Consider the following 17,484-nt stretch of genomic DNA (forward strand, 5'->3'; position numbering starts at 1 on the left):
TTTTTCCCAAGTTAGCTTTAATTATTATATTTTGATATACATGATATTTTCATATAATATATATATATTATATTTTATATTTTTTTTTATAATACTTCAACTTTTTGATTAGTAATATGCATTTCTAAGAACTTTATTTGGACAACTTTAAAGGCAATTTTTTCTCAATATTTTGATTTTTTTGCACCCTCAAATTCCAGATTTGAAATAGTTGTATTTCCAAATATTGTCCTATCCTAGCTTTGAGATGATGTATAAATCTCAATTTAAAAAAAAATCATATATATATATATATATATATATATATATATATATATATATATATATGATTATTATACTATAATAGTATTTGAATAATACAGCAGCACTGACTTGTTTTCTATTTGGTTCATGGCCATCAATGTAGTCTCATTTTCCTTTTCTTTTTTCCCCTTCATGTTTATGCAGCTAAAGTATTACACAAATGTACTGAAGTGTTACAAAGCAAGTGTACTTGTGTTTCTAGACTCCTCGTGGTGCTCCTGATGTTCAGCCGATGTGACGTCGCTCACCTGTGAAACAACACCAACCACCTCTAACACATCGCCTGCAGTTTGTGTGTTTTTTTCCATCTGCGTTTTAACCGTGTGGATGTTTTCGGGTGGTTTTGTATAAATTGTAAATAGTTGCAGGTTTTCAGAAGGTGCGAGAGCCGTCTCTCATGTGGTTTAACCTAATTTCTGTATTGTATAGTACTTGTATATACATGAATGAGAGCTTTAAGTGTTAATATTTATTAAATTTTTAAGTTGTAGGATGATGAAATACATGAAAATATACACATTGAAAAAAATGAGTTTTTATTTCAGATGCTATCTGGAAAATTCCCACTTGGATCATTTTTTACTGGATTAAAAAGGTCAAGGTTAAGAATATAATTTTTTTACAGTGTACAAATGAAACAAAAACATTCATTTCTGAGATTTCTATTTCTCTCATTTCCAAACAATATGATTAATATGAAAGCCATACAATAAAAATAAATAAAACAAAAAGATAATTGCTTATATATTTTATTAAAATTATTTTATTAAAGTTAATATACCAATGGTGTAAAAAAATATCTTGTTTTCTGATTTTTTTTTCTTACCCCATTGGCAGATTAACTTTAATAAAATAATTTTAATAAAATATATATTTTAATATTCTTAATAAAATTATTTTAAAAAAAATTACTTTAATGCGATTTGAGTTAAACATTGATTCAAGAAAGTCAAAATAATCTAAATATTTTTATATTCATTTTTAATAGTATTTATGTTTTTATAAATATGTATTTTAATAAAAAAATAATAAAATGTAAACTTTTGTGCCATTTGAGTTACGCATTGATTCAAGAAAGTCAAAATGATCAAAAATTTTAATAGTATATTTATTTTTATTTTATATATATGTACATATATATATAATTTTTTTAATCTTTTTTAATAAAATCATTTTTTAAATATTTAATTTTAAAAAATGTAAAAACTTTTTGAGTTACACACTGATTCAATAAAGTCTAAAAATGATCTAAATATTTTTATATTTTAATAGTATTTATGTTTTTAGAAATATGTATTTTGATAAAATCATTTTAATGAAATAATTTTTAAAACATTTTTAATAAAATTTATGTGATTTGAGTTGATTTAAGAAAGTCAAAATGATTTAATTTTTTTTGTATTCATATATAGTTTTTAAAACATAAAAAGTACTATTTAATAATTTAATAAATAAAATTAAAAACAATTTAAAATGATTTAAAAATAAATTAAACTTCCATGCAATTTGACTTGTTTTTAAGAAAGTCAAAATGGTCAAAATAAAAATTAATAGCATTTTTTATATATATTTTAATAAAATAATGTTTTTTAATATTTTTAATAAAATGATTTTAAAAGTTTTAAACTTGAATTGATTTGAGAAGTCAAAATGATCAAAATATTTTTATATTAATTTTAATGTTTTTAAAATATGTATTTAATAAAATAAAATTTCAAGAAATATTTTTTTTATATTTTAGTTTTAGTTTAGTTTTTGCTTTGAGTAAGCAAAATAATTTGCCAGTGGGGTAAGAAAAAAATATTTCATACATTATTTTTCTTACCCCATTGTCAGATTATTTTGCTTGTTTCAAGCAAAAACTGACTTAATTTGGACTTGTTTTTTCTAAAAAAAAAAAATAAAAAAAAAATTAACTTGAAAAAATCCTTGATTTAAGAATTTTAAGATATTTTGGCTAGAGACGAGACAAAAAATCTATGTAAGAAAAGCATTTTTTGCAGTGCATACCTTATCTTTTTTTCCTGTGGTGAAAGGCATTATGTCTGATTTGTACGTATTATTAAGACAAATATACTAATGAAATTATGATGCAATTTTAAAATGGAGTATTCAAGTATGCACTAGTAAGTACATGGGTTTTATTGGAGCAGCAGATCTGAACCGGTTTTGATTATCATGATGAATTGTAAAAGAAAAGAAGTCAAAATGCATGCAGATGTGAGGGAAACTAATCAATCTTTATCCATCCCTGCAGAAACCAGAGTTGTTGCACAGCTGCACCTAAGTTTAATATAGATCTGTTTGCATTGATTTTTAATCTTTAAAAGTGCATCTGTAATATCAGCCAACATTAGAGCTGAGAGACCAACTCAACAATTCAATTCATCACTTACACCATCAATCAACCTTTTGTTTAGCTACTGAGAATCTGCTGTTTTAATATTATTAAATATTTTAAACTTTCATGCTTAATGTAATTTGATACACATTGATTCGAGACAGTCAAAATGAATTTTTTTTTAAACTATTAATAAAAAATTAATGCATTTTAATAGCATGTTTTATGTTTTTTTTATATATATATTTTAATCAAATAATTCTTAATAAAATCTTTTTAAAATCTTTTTAACAAAATGATTTTAAAAATGTTAAACCTTTCATGCAATTTAGGTTCCACATTGATTCGAGAAAGTCTAAATGATTTTTATTTGTTTTAATAGTATTTTTTGTTTTAAAAAATATATTTTTTAATAAAATCATTTTTTATGAAATATTTTTTACAAATATTTTTAATAAAATGATTAAAAAATTTAATATTCATGAGATTTGAATTACACATTGATTTGAGAAAGTCAAAATGATTAAAATATTTTTTTAAATTTTAACAGCATTTTTGTTTTTAAAATTAGATATTTTTTTTAAATAATTAAAAAATGTAAACTTGCATGTGATTTAAGTTACACATTGATTCGAGACAGTCAAAATTATCAAAATATATTTTTTAATTTTAACAATATTTTTTTTGTTTTTAAAAATATATAAATAAAATAATTTTTTATAAAATCTTTTTTAAAGTATATTTAATCAAATGATTTTTTTTTATATTCATGCAATTTGTTGACATGTTTTTTAAAATATTTCACCAAAAAAATCATGTTTTTAAACATATATATTTTAATAAAAAATAATATTTTTAATAATAAAAAGACGTGTGGCTCATCAGAATGATTCCCGGCTGAAGGATAAAGGAATAGTTCACCCAAAAATCATGTTTTTAAAAATATATATTTTAATAAAAATAATATTTTTAATAAAACAATTAAAAAACTTTACTTTCATGTGATTTGTTACACATTGATTTGAGAAATTCAAAATGATCAAAATATATTTTTTATTTAAAAAGTATTTTTGTTTTTAAAAATATTTTTTTAATAATTGTATGTATATATGTATATATATGTAATTGTATGTGTGTGTGTGTGTATATATATATATATATTTTTTTTTATATATTTTTTTTTTATTATTATTATTATAGTTCATCCAAAATTGCTACATACTTGACAGATGAAAACCAATTTTTAGAAAAAGAGAAGTGGTGATTATTAAAAATTAGTTTTTAAAACATAAATTTTGTAATACATTAAAAAAAAATTGATTTTTTTTATAGGATAATTTTAATAAAATAATTTATAATATAATAGATTTTTTTATTAAAATGTTTTTAGGAAAAAAAAATTTAAATGTATAATCAAAAAATACTGCCTTATAATTAATATTTTTAAAACATGAGAAGCAATGTTAATACATTTTTAATAGTATTTTAATACTTTTTTATAAAATATTATTTTTTATATATATATATATATATATATATATTTTTTTTTAATTAATTAATTTATTTATTTTTTGGTATAGTTCAAAATCCTGCAAGCTACTTGACAGATTGACAGTTTTATGGAAAAGATTTTTGTGAGAATTCATTTTTTTCCTTTTGAACGACAGATAATGGCAGATCTTTGAGTATTTTTCTGAGTGAACGATTCCTTTAAGCTGCACTAAAAAATAAAGTGCTCTTAGCCTGTAGTGTGTTACAGGTTCAGAGCTCTTTATATTGTGGATTTGAGGCATGTCTAAAGTCTTTTCAGCCAATTGAATGAAGTCATTGTCCTCCGCTGATGTTCTCCTGCTCTCTAAAGGCCATCTTGGTGATTTTCAGAGACTATTAGAGATAAAAGTTGACTTTTGAGATGGTCTCTTTAGAGTCTCTTCAGCAGTCGTTTGTCTTTTTGAAGTATGAGATCCGCAGTGAATCACGCTGAGTCTGTCAGACGCTCTCCATCTGTGTGCTGTCAGACGTGTGGCTCTGCATGATAACAACACGTCACGATGATTCCCGGCTCAACGATAAAGGAATAGTTCACCAAAAAATTCATTTAGTCGTTATTCACCCTCATGTTGCTCCAAAGCCATAATGCTGCGGTTTGTCCGGTTTCCTTCAATGCAACATTTTATTTGATTTTTAAGAATGTTAAACTTTCCACATTGATTCGAGAAAGTCAAAGTGATCAAAATATTTTTTTGTAAATATATACTTTAATCAAATCATTTTAATAAAATCTAAATTTATATTAATTTTAATAGTATTTGTTTTTAAAAATATGTTTTAAAAAATAAGTTTTAATGAAAATTTTTTTATTTTTAATACAATTATTTAAAAAAAAATTAAACTTTCATGCAATTTGAGTTCCACATTGATTCGAGAAAATTGAAGTGATCAAAATATTTTTTTAATAAATTTTAATAGTATTTATGTTTTTAAAAATATATACTTTAATAAAATATTTTTTCTTATATTTTTTTTAATAAAATAATTTGCATGAAAGTTTAACATTTTTAAATAGAGTTCCACATTGATTCGAGAAAGTCAAAGTGATCAAAATATTTTTTTTATTAATTTTAATAGTATTTATGTTTTAAAAATATATATACTTTTATAAAAATATTTTTTATATATATATTTTTTGAATAAAATGTTAAACTTTCATGCAATTTGAGTTACACATTGATTTGAGAAAGTCAAAATGATCAAAGTATTTTTTTATTAGTTTTAAGGCAAGGCAAGGCAAAGACAAATATATTTTTTATATATTTGTAATAAAATGATTATAAAATGTACATTTTTAAAATCATTTTAATAGTATTTTTTGTTATTTTATATATATATATAAACATTTTTTTTTATTATAGTTTATCCAAAATTGCTACATACTTGACAGATAATTTGCCAAAAATTTTGTTTAAAAAAATGCTGTTAAAATTTTGGAAAAAGAGCAGGGATGATTATTAAAAAAATGTTTTTAAAACATCTTACTTTTGTAGTATTTTGTAATACTTTTTTTGAGCTATTTTTCATTAAAATATCTAAATCTTCTTTAAAAAAACATTACAAAACATTACAAGTCTTACTGACCCCAAACTTTTGAGTATATTTAAAAAAAATAATGAGAAAAAGCTAAAATGTTACAAATAAAGCTAACTAAAATTTAAATGACAACAGAAATGTAACAATATGTATAAAGTGATACTAAAATAACATTGCTGTCTTTTATGATCTAAAAGGTATATGCTGTTCTTTATATTTTAAAGTATATTAAAAATATATATATTTTATATTGTAAAAACATTTTGCAATATTAAATTTTTTTAAATATTTTGATCAAATAAATGCAGCCTTGATGAGCATGAAGACTTTAGATTTTTTTTTAATCTTTTTAATGGTATTTAAAAAAATGTAATGGTTAATAAAAATTTATTTTAATAGTTTTTATATAAAATCATTATATATATTTTTTTTTTACAACATTACATTTGTTTTTAGTATTTTGCTCAAATAAATGCAGCCTTGATATTTTGTTTTTAACAATATATATTTAAAAAAATTATAAAATTATTATATATATACTTTTTAAAAAATACATTTATTTATATATATATATATATTTTTTTTTTTTTTTTTTTTTTCATTATTACATTTTTTTGTATTTTTGATTAAATAAATGCTTGAGCATGAGACTAGATTTTTTAAATCTTTTTAATAGTATTTTTTACATTTTTAAAATATGTATATTTTAATATTTATTTATATTTTTATTTTTTTCATAAAATCATTATATATAATGAAAATAGAAATGTTGCAATATTTATAAAAATGATACTAAAATAACTGTTGTATTTTAAGAGCTAAAAGGTCAAAACATTTTTATCTATATTATAAATATTTTTTATCTATATTTAAAATAAAATTGCAATACATAAATTTAAAAATAAAAATAATTTAAAATATAAATAAAATACTAAAACAACATGCTGTGAAAAATATTTTTATTGTCACTTTATATGGTCAAATCAATAAAAAAAAAAATCATGAGTAGTTGATTTGCTTTGTTATCTTCCACACAAGTTTCATAGTGTTCATCTGAGGTGTATGTTGCATGTCTATGTTCCTATATCGTCTTCTGCCATCAGTGTTGCTGTCTGACTCTCAGCATCGGTTGTTTTCTGGGTCCTTTGCTTCCAGCCGGCGCCGCAGGTGTTTAGTGAAGTCCTCTTGCACTCGAGGAAGAGCCTTGTTCAATAGTGACTGCGGCAGCCAACCCTGAAAACACAAGGACACGCTCAACACACCACTGCAGAAATACTTCAGGGAATCTTTGAAGCTGGAAAGACTGGCTTTAGAAACTATTTTCACTCAAAAATCTGTAGTAAATTCACAAATAATAGAGTAATGCTGGTTTAACTCTTGTACGGTCTTCTTCTGTCACTTCTGATTGACTATAATCATAATGCAAAAACTAACACTTCTAAAAGAAAATATCTAAAAATTGACAAAAAGTACTCTTTCAGAATGTCTAAATATATGTTCAAGTCCACTACTTACTAAAAATAAGCAATTATGTCATGTTTTTCTTTCATTGCTCTGACCAGATGGTGCTAATCTGTCTTCAAAAAATGGATTTGAAAGGCCTAGTCTCTATTTTAATCTGAAATACTGCATTAATTAAAAATTAATTTAGAAAAATTAGGGAAAAAAATTGTACTATTTTCAATGGAAAAAATATATCATAATTATTGCATAAATAATAATTAGTACCATAAAATTCTCTCAAAATACAAAGGAAAAAAGAAAAAATATTATTGAACAAAAATATATTAGATTGGTTTTACTGAAGGAAAAAAAGAAGTTGTGTTTCAGGTGTCCGGCCACTTTTGACTGCAAAGACAATGAGTGTGACTCCCAAATCAGGAGCGAAACGAAGTTTTGAAGTAGAAAAAAAATAGTATTTTTTATGTACTTTATGTACTTCGAAAATCATTTCTATGCCAACAATATTAGGATATTAAGTAAAGATCATGTTCCTTGAAGATATTTTGTAAATTTCTTATTGCAAATATATCGAAACATAATTTTTGATTAGTGATATGCATTGCTAAGAATTTTATTCGAACAACTTTAAAGGGGAATTTCTCAATATTTAGATTTTTTTTGCACCCTCAGATTCCAGATTTTCAAATAATAGTATCTCGACCAAATATCATCCTATCCTAACAAACCATACAGAATGAAAAGAGCTTTCAGATTAATTAAAAAAAGGACCATTATGACAGGTTTTGTGGTCTAGGGTCACATATAATGTCTGTGTTTATCTGCTGGTCATCACACAATCAGGAAAATCGTCAAAATTGTGCATGTTTTACATTTACATTTATTCATTTAGCAGACGCTTTTATCCAAAGCGACTTACAATTGGGGAATACAACAAGTGATTCAACCTAAGGAGGCAGATCGACATAGGAAGTGCTCAAAAATACCATATGTCAGGCGTTGTTAGATGAGTACGGGCTAGAAAGGGAAGATCAGGAAAGAGAGGAGAAGAATTTTTTTTTTTTTTTTTTTTTATTGAGTCAGTGTCATTTTGTACCTTGACGTCCATGTTGACCAGCCAGATGAAGCGACTGCAGTCGGGACGGTCCTGAAGCGGCTCCAGGACGATGCAGGTTGGTCCGTCTTCAGCCCTGAACACAACAAACAAAGAATAAACACTTATAGACAGTCTTTACCATCAGAAAACACTTTTAGAGTATGTCTACTTAAAGCAACTTCTAATTGCAATGTATATGAAATGAAAAGTAAAGAGAGGTACACTGCAAAAAAAACGCTTTTCTTTTTTCGATTTTTTGTCTTGTTTCCAGCCAAAATATCTAAATATGTTTTCAGGAAAAAACAAGTCAAAATTAAGAGTGTTTTTGCTTGAAACAAGCAAAAAAATCTGCCAATGGGGTAAGAAAAATAATCTTGTTTTCTGTTTGAAATAAGATTTTTCTTCTTACCTCATTGGCAGATTATTTTGCTTGTTATAAGCAAAAATTCACATAATTTTGACTTGTCTAGAAAATCCTTCTTCATTTAAGAATTTTTAGATATTTTGGCTGGAAACAAGACAAAAAAGCATTTTTTGCAGTGTAAAACATCAAATATGTAAAGTCATCAGTTATCGCCCTCAATGATCCAAAACCCCACATTAAAGGAGTAGTTCACTTCAAGAACAATAATTTACAGATAATTTACTCACTCCCTTGTCATCCAAGATGTTCATATCTTTCTTTCTTCAGTCGTAAAGATATTGTTTTTTTGAGGAAAACATTTCAAGATTTCTCTCCATATAGTGGACTTTAATGGTGCCCCGAGTTTGAACTTCCAAAATGCAGTTTAAATGCAGCTTCAAAGGGCTCTAAACGATCCCAGCTGAGGAAGAAGGGTCTTATCTAGTGAACCGATTGGTTACTTTCCATAAAAATGTACAATTTATATACTTTTTAACCTCAAATGCTCATCTTGTCTAGCTAGTCTCTGTGTATTCCAGTTCAAGACAGTTAGGGTGTGTCAGAAAACTCCAATCTCATTTTCTTCTCCAACTTTAAAATCGTCCTACATCCCTGTTTTACCTTTTTTTTTTTTTATAAAGGGCTTTAATCGTCATTGTGTTTTCACTTTGAAAACACTGGGTCGGTACTTCTGCAGCGATTTTGAAGTTGGAGGAGCAAATGAGATGGGAGTTTTTAGACATACCATAACTGTCTTGAACTGGAATAGACAGAGTACGCATGCGCTTCGTAGAGCTAGACAAGATGAGCATTTGAGGTTGAAAAGTATATAAATTGTACTTTTTTTAAATAAGCGATGGTTTCACTAGATAAGACCCTTCTTCCTCAGCTGGAAGTTCAATCTCGGGGGCACCATAAAAGTCCACTATATGGAGAGAAATCCTGAAATGTTTTCCTCAACAAAACATATTTTCTTTGTGACTGAAGGAAGAAAGAAAGGCATGAACATCTTGGATGACAAGGGCGTGAGTACATTATCTGTACATTTTTGTTCTGAAAGTGAACTAATCCTTTAATTGAGCTTCTGTTCCATAAAACAAAAGTGGATGGTGACACTTATTTATACTTTTTACTACAAAACAACGAAAAAATGCCATAATGGTGGGACATGTGGCTCCTGCGCTATATGCAAAGTCTTCAGACATCATATATGAGCTTTAAGTGACAAACAGGGCTCTTGAAGTCACTTAAAGCACTTTTAGTCGATGTTCAATAAAAAAAAATTGTGGCACTGTGATTAGAGAACATAAGCTTTGGCATTCAAACATATTTTTGCTTTGCACTGAAGTAAGTCAGTGTGAATTAAACAACTTGAGGGTGAATAAAAGAACAATAATTTATTCACATCCATGTCATCCAAAATGTTCATGTCTTTCTTTCTTCAGCCACAAAGGAACTAAATATTTTGAGGAAAACATTCCAGGATTTTTCTCCATATAGTGGACTTCAATGGTGCTCAATGGATTGAAAAGTTAAAAATTCAGTTTCAATGCAGCTTCAAAGGGCTCTAAATGATCCTAGATGAGGAAGAAGGGTCTTATCTAGTGAACCTATTGGTTATTTTCTATAAAAATGTACAATTTATATACCTTTTAAGCTCAAATGCTTGTCTTTTCTAGCTCTGCCTGAACTCTGTGTATTCCAGTTCAAGACAGTTAGGGTGTGTTGAAAAAAGTATATAAATTGTATAAATTGTACTTTTTTTTAAATAAGCGATGGTTTCAAAATGTTTATGTCTTTCTTTCTTCAGCAAAGAAATTAAATATTTTGAGGAAAACATTCCAGGATTTTTCTCCACATTATGGACTTAAATGATGCTAATTTTGAAGGTTAATTCAGTTTCAATGCAGCTTTAAAGGGCTCTAAATGAACCCAGCTGAGGAATAAGGGTCTTATCTAGGTAAACGATTTGTCATTTTGAAAAAAAAAAAAGTATAATTTATATACTTTTTAACCGCAAATGCTTATCTTGTCTAGCTCTGTGATGCACATGCGTACTCTGGTTCAAGACAGGTATGTCAAAAAACTCTCATCTCATTTTCTCCAACTTCAAAATCATCCTACATTGCTGTTTTATCTTTTTTTGTAAAGGCTGTTTGACTCTCCTTGTCTGTTCACTTTGTAAACACTGGGTCTGTACTTGGGATGTAGGATGATTTTGAAGTTGGAAGAGAAAATGAGACCCTAACTGTCTTGAACTGAAATACACAGAGTTCAGGCAGAGCTAGACAAGTCAAGCATTTGAGGTTAAAAAGTATATAAATTGTCATTTTTTTTAATTTTTTTTTAGAAAATAACCGATCGTTTCGCTAAATAAGACCCTTCTTCCTCAGCTGGGATCGTTTAGAGGCCTTTGAAGCTGCATTTAAACTGCATTTTGTAAGTTCAAACTCAGAGCACCTTAGAAGTCCACTATATGGAAAATAATCCTGAATTGTTTTCCTCAGAAAACATTTTTTTGCAACTGAAGAAAGAAAGACATTAACATTTTGGAAAGACATAGGGGTTAGTAGATTATCAGGATTTTTTTTTATTTTGGAAGTGGAGTAATCGCTAAGTGGCAATTTTAGAAATGCTCATAAACGTTGGCTAAACACATTGTGACACACTTTAAAGAGTCTTCTAAATGATCACATCCTCCATTGCGTAGTGTTTACCTGACAAACCCTGGCTGAGGAGGCAAAGACTCCAACCACGTCGCAGCTCCACCCAAATAAACACGTGATCCAATCTTGGACGAATGCCGGACGCTCAGAAAGTCCCGCTGACCAATCAGGTTTCCTGCTGTTTCTGCCGAAACCTCATGTGTAACCACAGTATTCCTGCTCACGTGTTTCAACACCTGCGGGATAAAGGAGTTTGTTTTAATCATGAGGCTCAGTCAGACTTTCATTATTTTATGGAAACACAACACAGAAAGAGTCTAAACAACACAAAATAACTATATTGTGAAGTTTTCGTTACAATAAGCAAACCGTGAAAGTTGAGTAGTTAACATCTTGGCTACTGCATCTTGGTTTTACTATAGTAAAAGTGCAGTAAACATTTTTTTTTTTTTTTTTTTTGCCGTATTGATTACCATTTGTATAACCACAGCATTGCAACAAATAACATAACAAAATAGTTTCTTGTTTTCAGAAAAAAACAAGTAAATAAAATTTAATAAAATTAAAATAAAATAATTTTTACTTGTCTAGAAAATCCTTCTTAATTTAAGAAAATTATTATTATTATTTTTTTTGCAGTGCAGTTCAGTTCAGAAGCTTGGAGTCAGTAAGAATAGTGAGCATAAAAAGGCTCTCCTGCTCACCAAAGCTGCAATTATTTGATCAAAAATACAGTAAAAATGGTAAAATATTTTACTATTCAAAAAAGCTTTCATGTATGTGAATATCTGTTAAAATTTAATTTATTTCTGTGATCAAGGTTGAATTTTCAACTTGCTAATTTGCTGCTCAAGAAACATTTCTGATTATATATATATTATATTTTATTTATCTGGATTTACAGATAAAATGAAAGTTAAAAAGAACAGCATTTACTTAAAAAAATTTTTTTTTTGATTATAAATGTCTTTGCTGTCACTTTTGATCAATTTAATGCATCCTTAATAAATAAAAGTACTAATTTGGTATAAGTCTTACTTTGACGCGTCTAATGCTGGGGTTCCATTCGTGCATCTCCTCTATTCTGAAGAACAAGATGTCTTGAAGATCCTGTGGAGACGCATTCAGTTCGGCCTCTAATCGGAAAACCTTCCTGTTGCCTGTGAGAACTTTACTATAGATCACATCTCCATTTTTCTGAAGGGAAAGACGTTCATAATTTCCTTTGAGAACACATTTTGCACACCAAGAGAACTTTTTAAAGATGTCATTTCATAGAAGATCACCTCGGCCATCTCTAGTTTCCATCCATCCTTAGATTCCACAATGTTTAGAGCTTCATTGAGCGCTGCTTCTCCTTGTCTCAGATAAAACACGTCCTCATCAGCCAACACAGACATCCTCTGCTCCAACAGCTTTACCTCTGAAGACAATCATTATACAAGTTTTAGGATTTTGAAAAGTTTACGTACACCTTGCAGATCTGCAAAAGGTTAATTATTTTAGCAAAATAAGAGGGATCATGCATCATGCAAAATGCATGTTATTTTTTATTTAATACTGACCTGAATAAGGTATTTCACATCAAATGTGTTTAAGTTCACAAGAGAAAATAATAGTTGAAATTTTAAAATGTACTCATACATACACTTGATTCTTCAAACTGAGTTGTTACCTGAATGATCCACAGCTGTGTTTTTATGTTTAGTGATAGTTGTTCCTGAGTCCCTTGTTTGTCCTGAACAGTTAAACTGCCTGCTGTTCTTCAGAAAAATCCTTTAGCTCCCACAAATTCTTTGGTTTTTTTAGCATTTTTTGTGTATTTGAACCCTTTTCAACAATGACTGTATGATTTTGAGATCCATCTTTTCACATCATTCAAGTAACAACACAGTATTAAGAATCAATTGGTAAAGCGGTAATTTTTATAAATTCAACTTTTGTTTTTTCTTGGGCACTGTTAAAAATAAAGGTGCTCTAAAAGGTTCTTCACAGCGATGCCATAGAAGAACCATTTTTCAGTCAAAGGTTCTTTAAAGAACCACCTCTTTCTTATGTTTTTAGAATCTGAAGAAACCACAAAGAAACTTTTTTGAAACAGAAAGGTTCTTCAGATGTTAAAGGTTCTTTATGGAACCATTTAGACAAAAAAAGTTCTTCTATGGCGTTGTAAAGCACCTTTATTTTTAAGAGTGTGGACTATATGTAAACGTCTTTTGTGTAAAATATACTGTGTATTAAGGTCAGTATTAAATAAAAAATAACATGCATTTTGCATGATACTTCTTATTTTGCTAAAATATGTATTATTTTGCAGATTCTGCAAGGTGTATGTAAACTTTTGAGCAGCAAATCAGCATATTAGGATCATGTGACACTGAAGACTGCACTAATGATGCTGAAAATTCAACTTTGATCACAGAAATAAATTACATTTTAACAGATATTCACATAGAAGACTGCTTTTTGAATATTAAAAATATTGTACAATTTTTACTGCATTTTAGATCAAATAAATGCAGCATTGGTGAGCAGAAGAGCCTTTTTAATGCTCACCATTCTGGACTGAACTGCAGCTCTGCATCATGCATTAGTTGTAGCATTGAAGTTACAGTAAATATAGATGCACAGACTCACTTTCAGTCCATCTCAAAGGGCTCCATGCTGAAAGGGCAATTTGTCCTCTGCTCTGCCAGCGTGCAAACTCTTGGCCGAACGCCACCAGAGCTGCTCGCTGCAGACCTGCGGGACAGCAAAGACACCCTCAATAAAACACAATACAAACACAAACTCATGCATAGAGCTGTAGCTTCAGGTCAGGCACCTGCAATGCTCCGTACAAGTGGGTATGAGATTCCAAAGCAGAGCTTCATGATGGCCGGCGGCATGTTGGCTCCTGCTGAGATGGCAAAGAGGAGGAGGCCATGGGACGCTTATATAGAGCTGGTGAAGGACAGAGATGAAGATAACGGCTTCATTTGTAAGATAGGATTCAGTTTGGCTTTGCCCACAAGGCCACATTCAAGAGGAACAAGAATGCAGATTTGCACTGTTTAAAGTCACTGGAACCTGCTAGATGTGATAAAAGATGAGAGGAATAATTCAAAAATCACTGCAAAAAATGCTTTTGTTACTTAGATTTTTTGGCTTTAAACAACACAAAAAATCTAACAATGCTTAAATCAAGAAGGATTTTCTAGATGAGTAAAATTAAGTGAGTTTTTGCTTAAAACAAAATGGGGTAAGCAAAAAATCTGATTTCAAACAGAAAACAAGATATTTTTCTTACCCCACTGGTAGATTATTTAGCTTGTTTCAAGCAAAAATGCACTTAATTTTGACTTGATTTTTTCGGAAAACGACAATAATTTCTACTCATCTAAAAAATCCTTATTGATTTAATAATTTTTTGATATTTTGGGATGAAATCAAAAGACAAAAAATCTAAGTAAGAAAAGCATTTTTTGCAGTGCAGATAATAGCTGTGTTAAGATAAAACAGATTATATTTATTTGTTTTTATTAAAAACATTTATTTGAACAATTAATTTATTATTAATATAACAAATATTATTATTATTTAATTAAATATGAATTTATTTATTTATTGCTTATTTTATTTATTTATTTACTTATATTTTATTAACAAAGGTTAAAAATGCCATGGAAATGTATTTTCATTGCAAGTTCACACTGGAAAAAAGTGCTTTTCTTACTTAGATTTTTTGTCTTGTTTCCAGCCAAAATATCTAAAAATTCTTAAATCAAGACAAGTAAAAAAATTTTTTTAGTTTTTTTAAGTCAAAATTAAGTGCATTTTTGTTTAAAACAAGCTAAATAATCTGCCAATGAAGTAAGAAAAATAATCTTGTTTTCTGTTTGAAATAAAAAAAAAAAAATTTTTTTGCTTACCCCATTGGCAGATTATTTTTTTTAACTTGTTCTAAGTAAAAACTTATTTAATTTTGACTTGGGTTTTTTTTCTGAAAACAAGAAGATCATTTTTACTTGTCTAGACTTGTCTTTTACTTTATCCTTCTTGATTTAAGAATTTTTAGATATTTTGGCTTGAAACGAGACAAAAAAAAATCTGATTAAGAAAAGCATTTTTTGCAGTGCATGTTATGTAATGCATTGCCTAACGATAACAAATGAGACCTTGTTGTAAAGTGTTACGGTTAAATTGTTCCTTTATTTATTACCAGCACAAGAAAAAAAAACTCCTCCTAGCTTTAAAGTCCCACAGATTCAAACTAGTTAGAGAGATCTGCAGAAGAACGACCCTAACACTGACCTTAACCTCTGTTAAACCCTGAGAGAAACCTTCACCTTATTTAACAGCCACACCTCCAGAGGACATAAGATGTGCTTAAACACACTAATACAATCACAAATCCACCTCATACTGTATGAAACATGCATTACAGCTTTCACATGTTTTCACAAGATTTCAGTGAAGAACAAGCTCTCAGTCAACAAAAGAAGTATACTTCAAGTTTATTTTAAGTTTATTTAAATAAAGTTCAAGTATAGCAAGTATACAAATATCAGTGTACTAGTAGTTTACTTGTAATTGTACAATTTCAATACTCCTTGAGACTAAATTAGCCCACTTTCTAGTATATAAAAAATATAGTTTTAGCTTTATGTTTTTAGTTTGTTCTGCAACTATAGTAAAAGTGAACTTATAGGTACACCTTACTTAGCCAGTGGATTGATTACACTGATAATTGCAAATATTTTTTGTATTACAAGTTTATTAAAATGTTAGGTTTAAATATGCAAATGAGGCATTATTTAATAAAATATGCACTATTTTGCATACATTTCTAGTACAACAATCTAAACACTGGATGAAGTCCATTTCAAAATTCTTTAAAAAAATTTTTTTGACATGTAAGAGTCAAATGTTTTTACAGAGGGAATTTTGTCACTCCATAATTCAGAAAAAACTTACAGGAAAAACTATATTTTTTTACTATTTTTTGGGAAATAAAATGTTGTATAAAATCAAGCAAATTCTATATGAACAAATCCCTCTGTAAAAACCTTCAGGATATAGACAGGAATAAAAATGTCAAGTTTGGTGTGTGTAAGTGCTACTGAAGTGAAGATTTATGGCTCGGTGTAGGAGAAAAAACTCTTGGCCTTTAAAAATATGCATTGTAATTGAAATCTATTGACACAAATAGATAAAGTGCTATAAAAGAAACATTTAACAGTGTTTTTTGGATGTTTTCTTTCCACTAGTCACTTTAAAAGCCCAAAATCTCAAACTTGATAGGTGCATGAAAAAAAAACTGTTTTTGCGTGCAGTGTCTGCCCTTAAAAGAAGTATACTAATAGCACATTTGAATAAACTTCTTTTTCGGTAGGGTGAGGACAACAGACGTTCCTAAAACACTGAGATTAATGAGTCTGGAGATTTGTGCATCCTGGGTGTCAAATTAAAGTACTTTGTCTTTTGTCTGAAATGATCAACCACGCAGAGTTAATTCAATCTAGAAAAATCCATCATGCACACAAGGTCTGTTATAGCCAGTGTTGGGGGTGATGCATTATAAGTAACGCAAGTTACATAATAATATGACTTTTTCCAAGTAACTAGTAAAGTAACGCATTACTTTTTAATTGACAAGAAAATATCTTTTACTTTTTCAAATTAGTAGCGTCAGCCCCTCATTTATTGATTAAAAGCTCTCCTGAACCCATGTTGAGAGAAATTGTGAGTAAGATGTTACTTTAGTTCTAGAATAAATGTGAACATGCATTAATTCATCTCACTCACTAAAAAAACAGATACAGTGTTCTTCAAAATGAATAAAAACACTTAAATGCAACGCAAACCTGCAATAATTAAATGTTAAATAATACAAATATCCTTTATGTATTTAATCTCATTTTATTAACCGATGTCTTTGCTGCCGACCTTCGATGATCCAATTCATCCATACTAATAAGCAAAAATGACTCAAAATAATCTAACATTTGTTTTACTTTTTTTATTGCTGAAGAGTTGACATTTGTTCTTCTGCGGTCTACTGTACAGACGTCATTTTACTTTTCTCTGGTTTGAAAAGGCTTTTACATTTGACAAAAAAAGAACTTTTATATTAAAAACAAACAAG

The 17,484-nt window shown here is 28.1% G+C and overlaps 1 protein-coding gene across 1 annotated transcript; it reads right to left on the reverse strand.

Annotated features, from left to right (window-relative positions):
• Positions 1-6,830: 6,830 nt before the first annotated feature.
• LOC141297554 (steroidogenic acute regulatory protein, mitochondrial-like) lies at positions 6,831-14,245 on the reverse strand. The gene is made up of 7 exons (XM_073827971.1): positions 14,182-14,245; positions 13,995-14,099; positions 12,644-12,780; positions 12,396-12,554; positions 11,409-11,593; positions 8,289-8,382; positions 6,831-6,964 (listed from the first exon to the last, which is right to left on the reverse strand). The coding sequence occupies exons 1-7, from the start codon at positions 14,243-14,245 to the stop codon at positions 6,851-6,853; spliced, it is 858 nt and encodes a 285-aa protein (XP_073684072.1). The 3' UTR covers positions 6,831-6,850.
• Positions 14,246-17,484: the final 3,239 nt, after the last annotated feature.

Source organism: Garra rufa, chromosome 22, assembly GCF_049309525.1.
Source record: "Garra rufa chromosome 22, GarRuf1.0, whole genome shotgun sequence".
NCBI classification, from domain to species: Eukaryota; Metazoa; Chordata; class Actinopteri; order Cypriniformes; family Cyprinidae; genus Garra; species Garra rufa.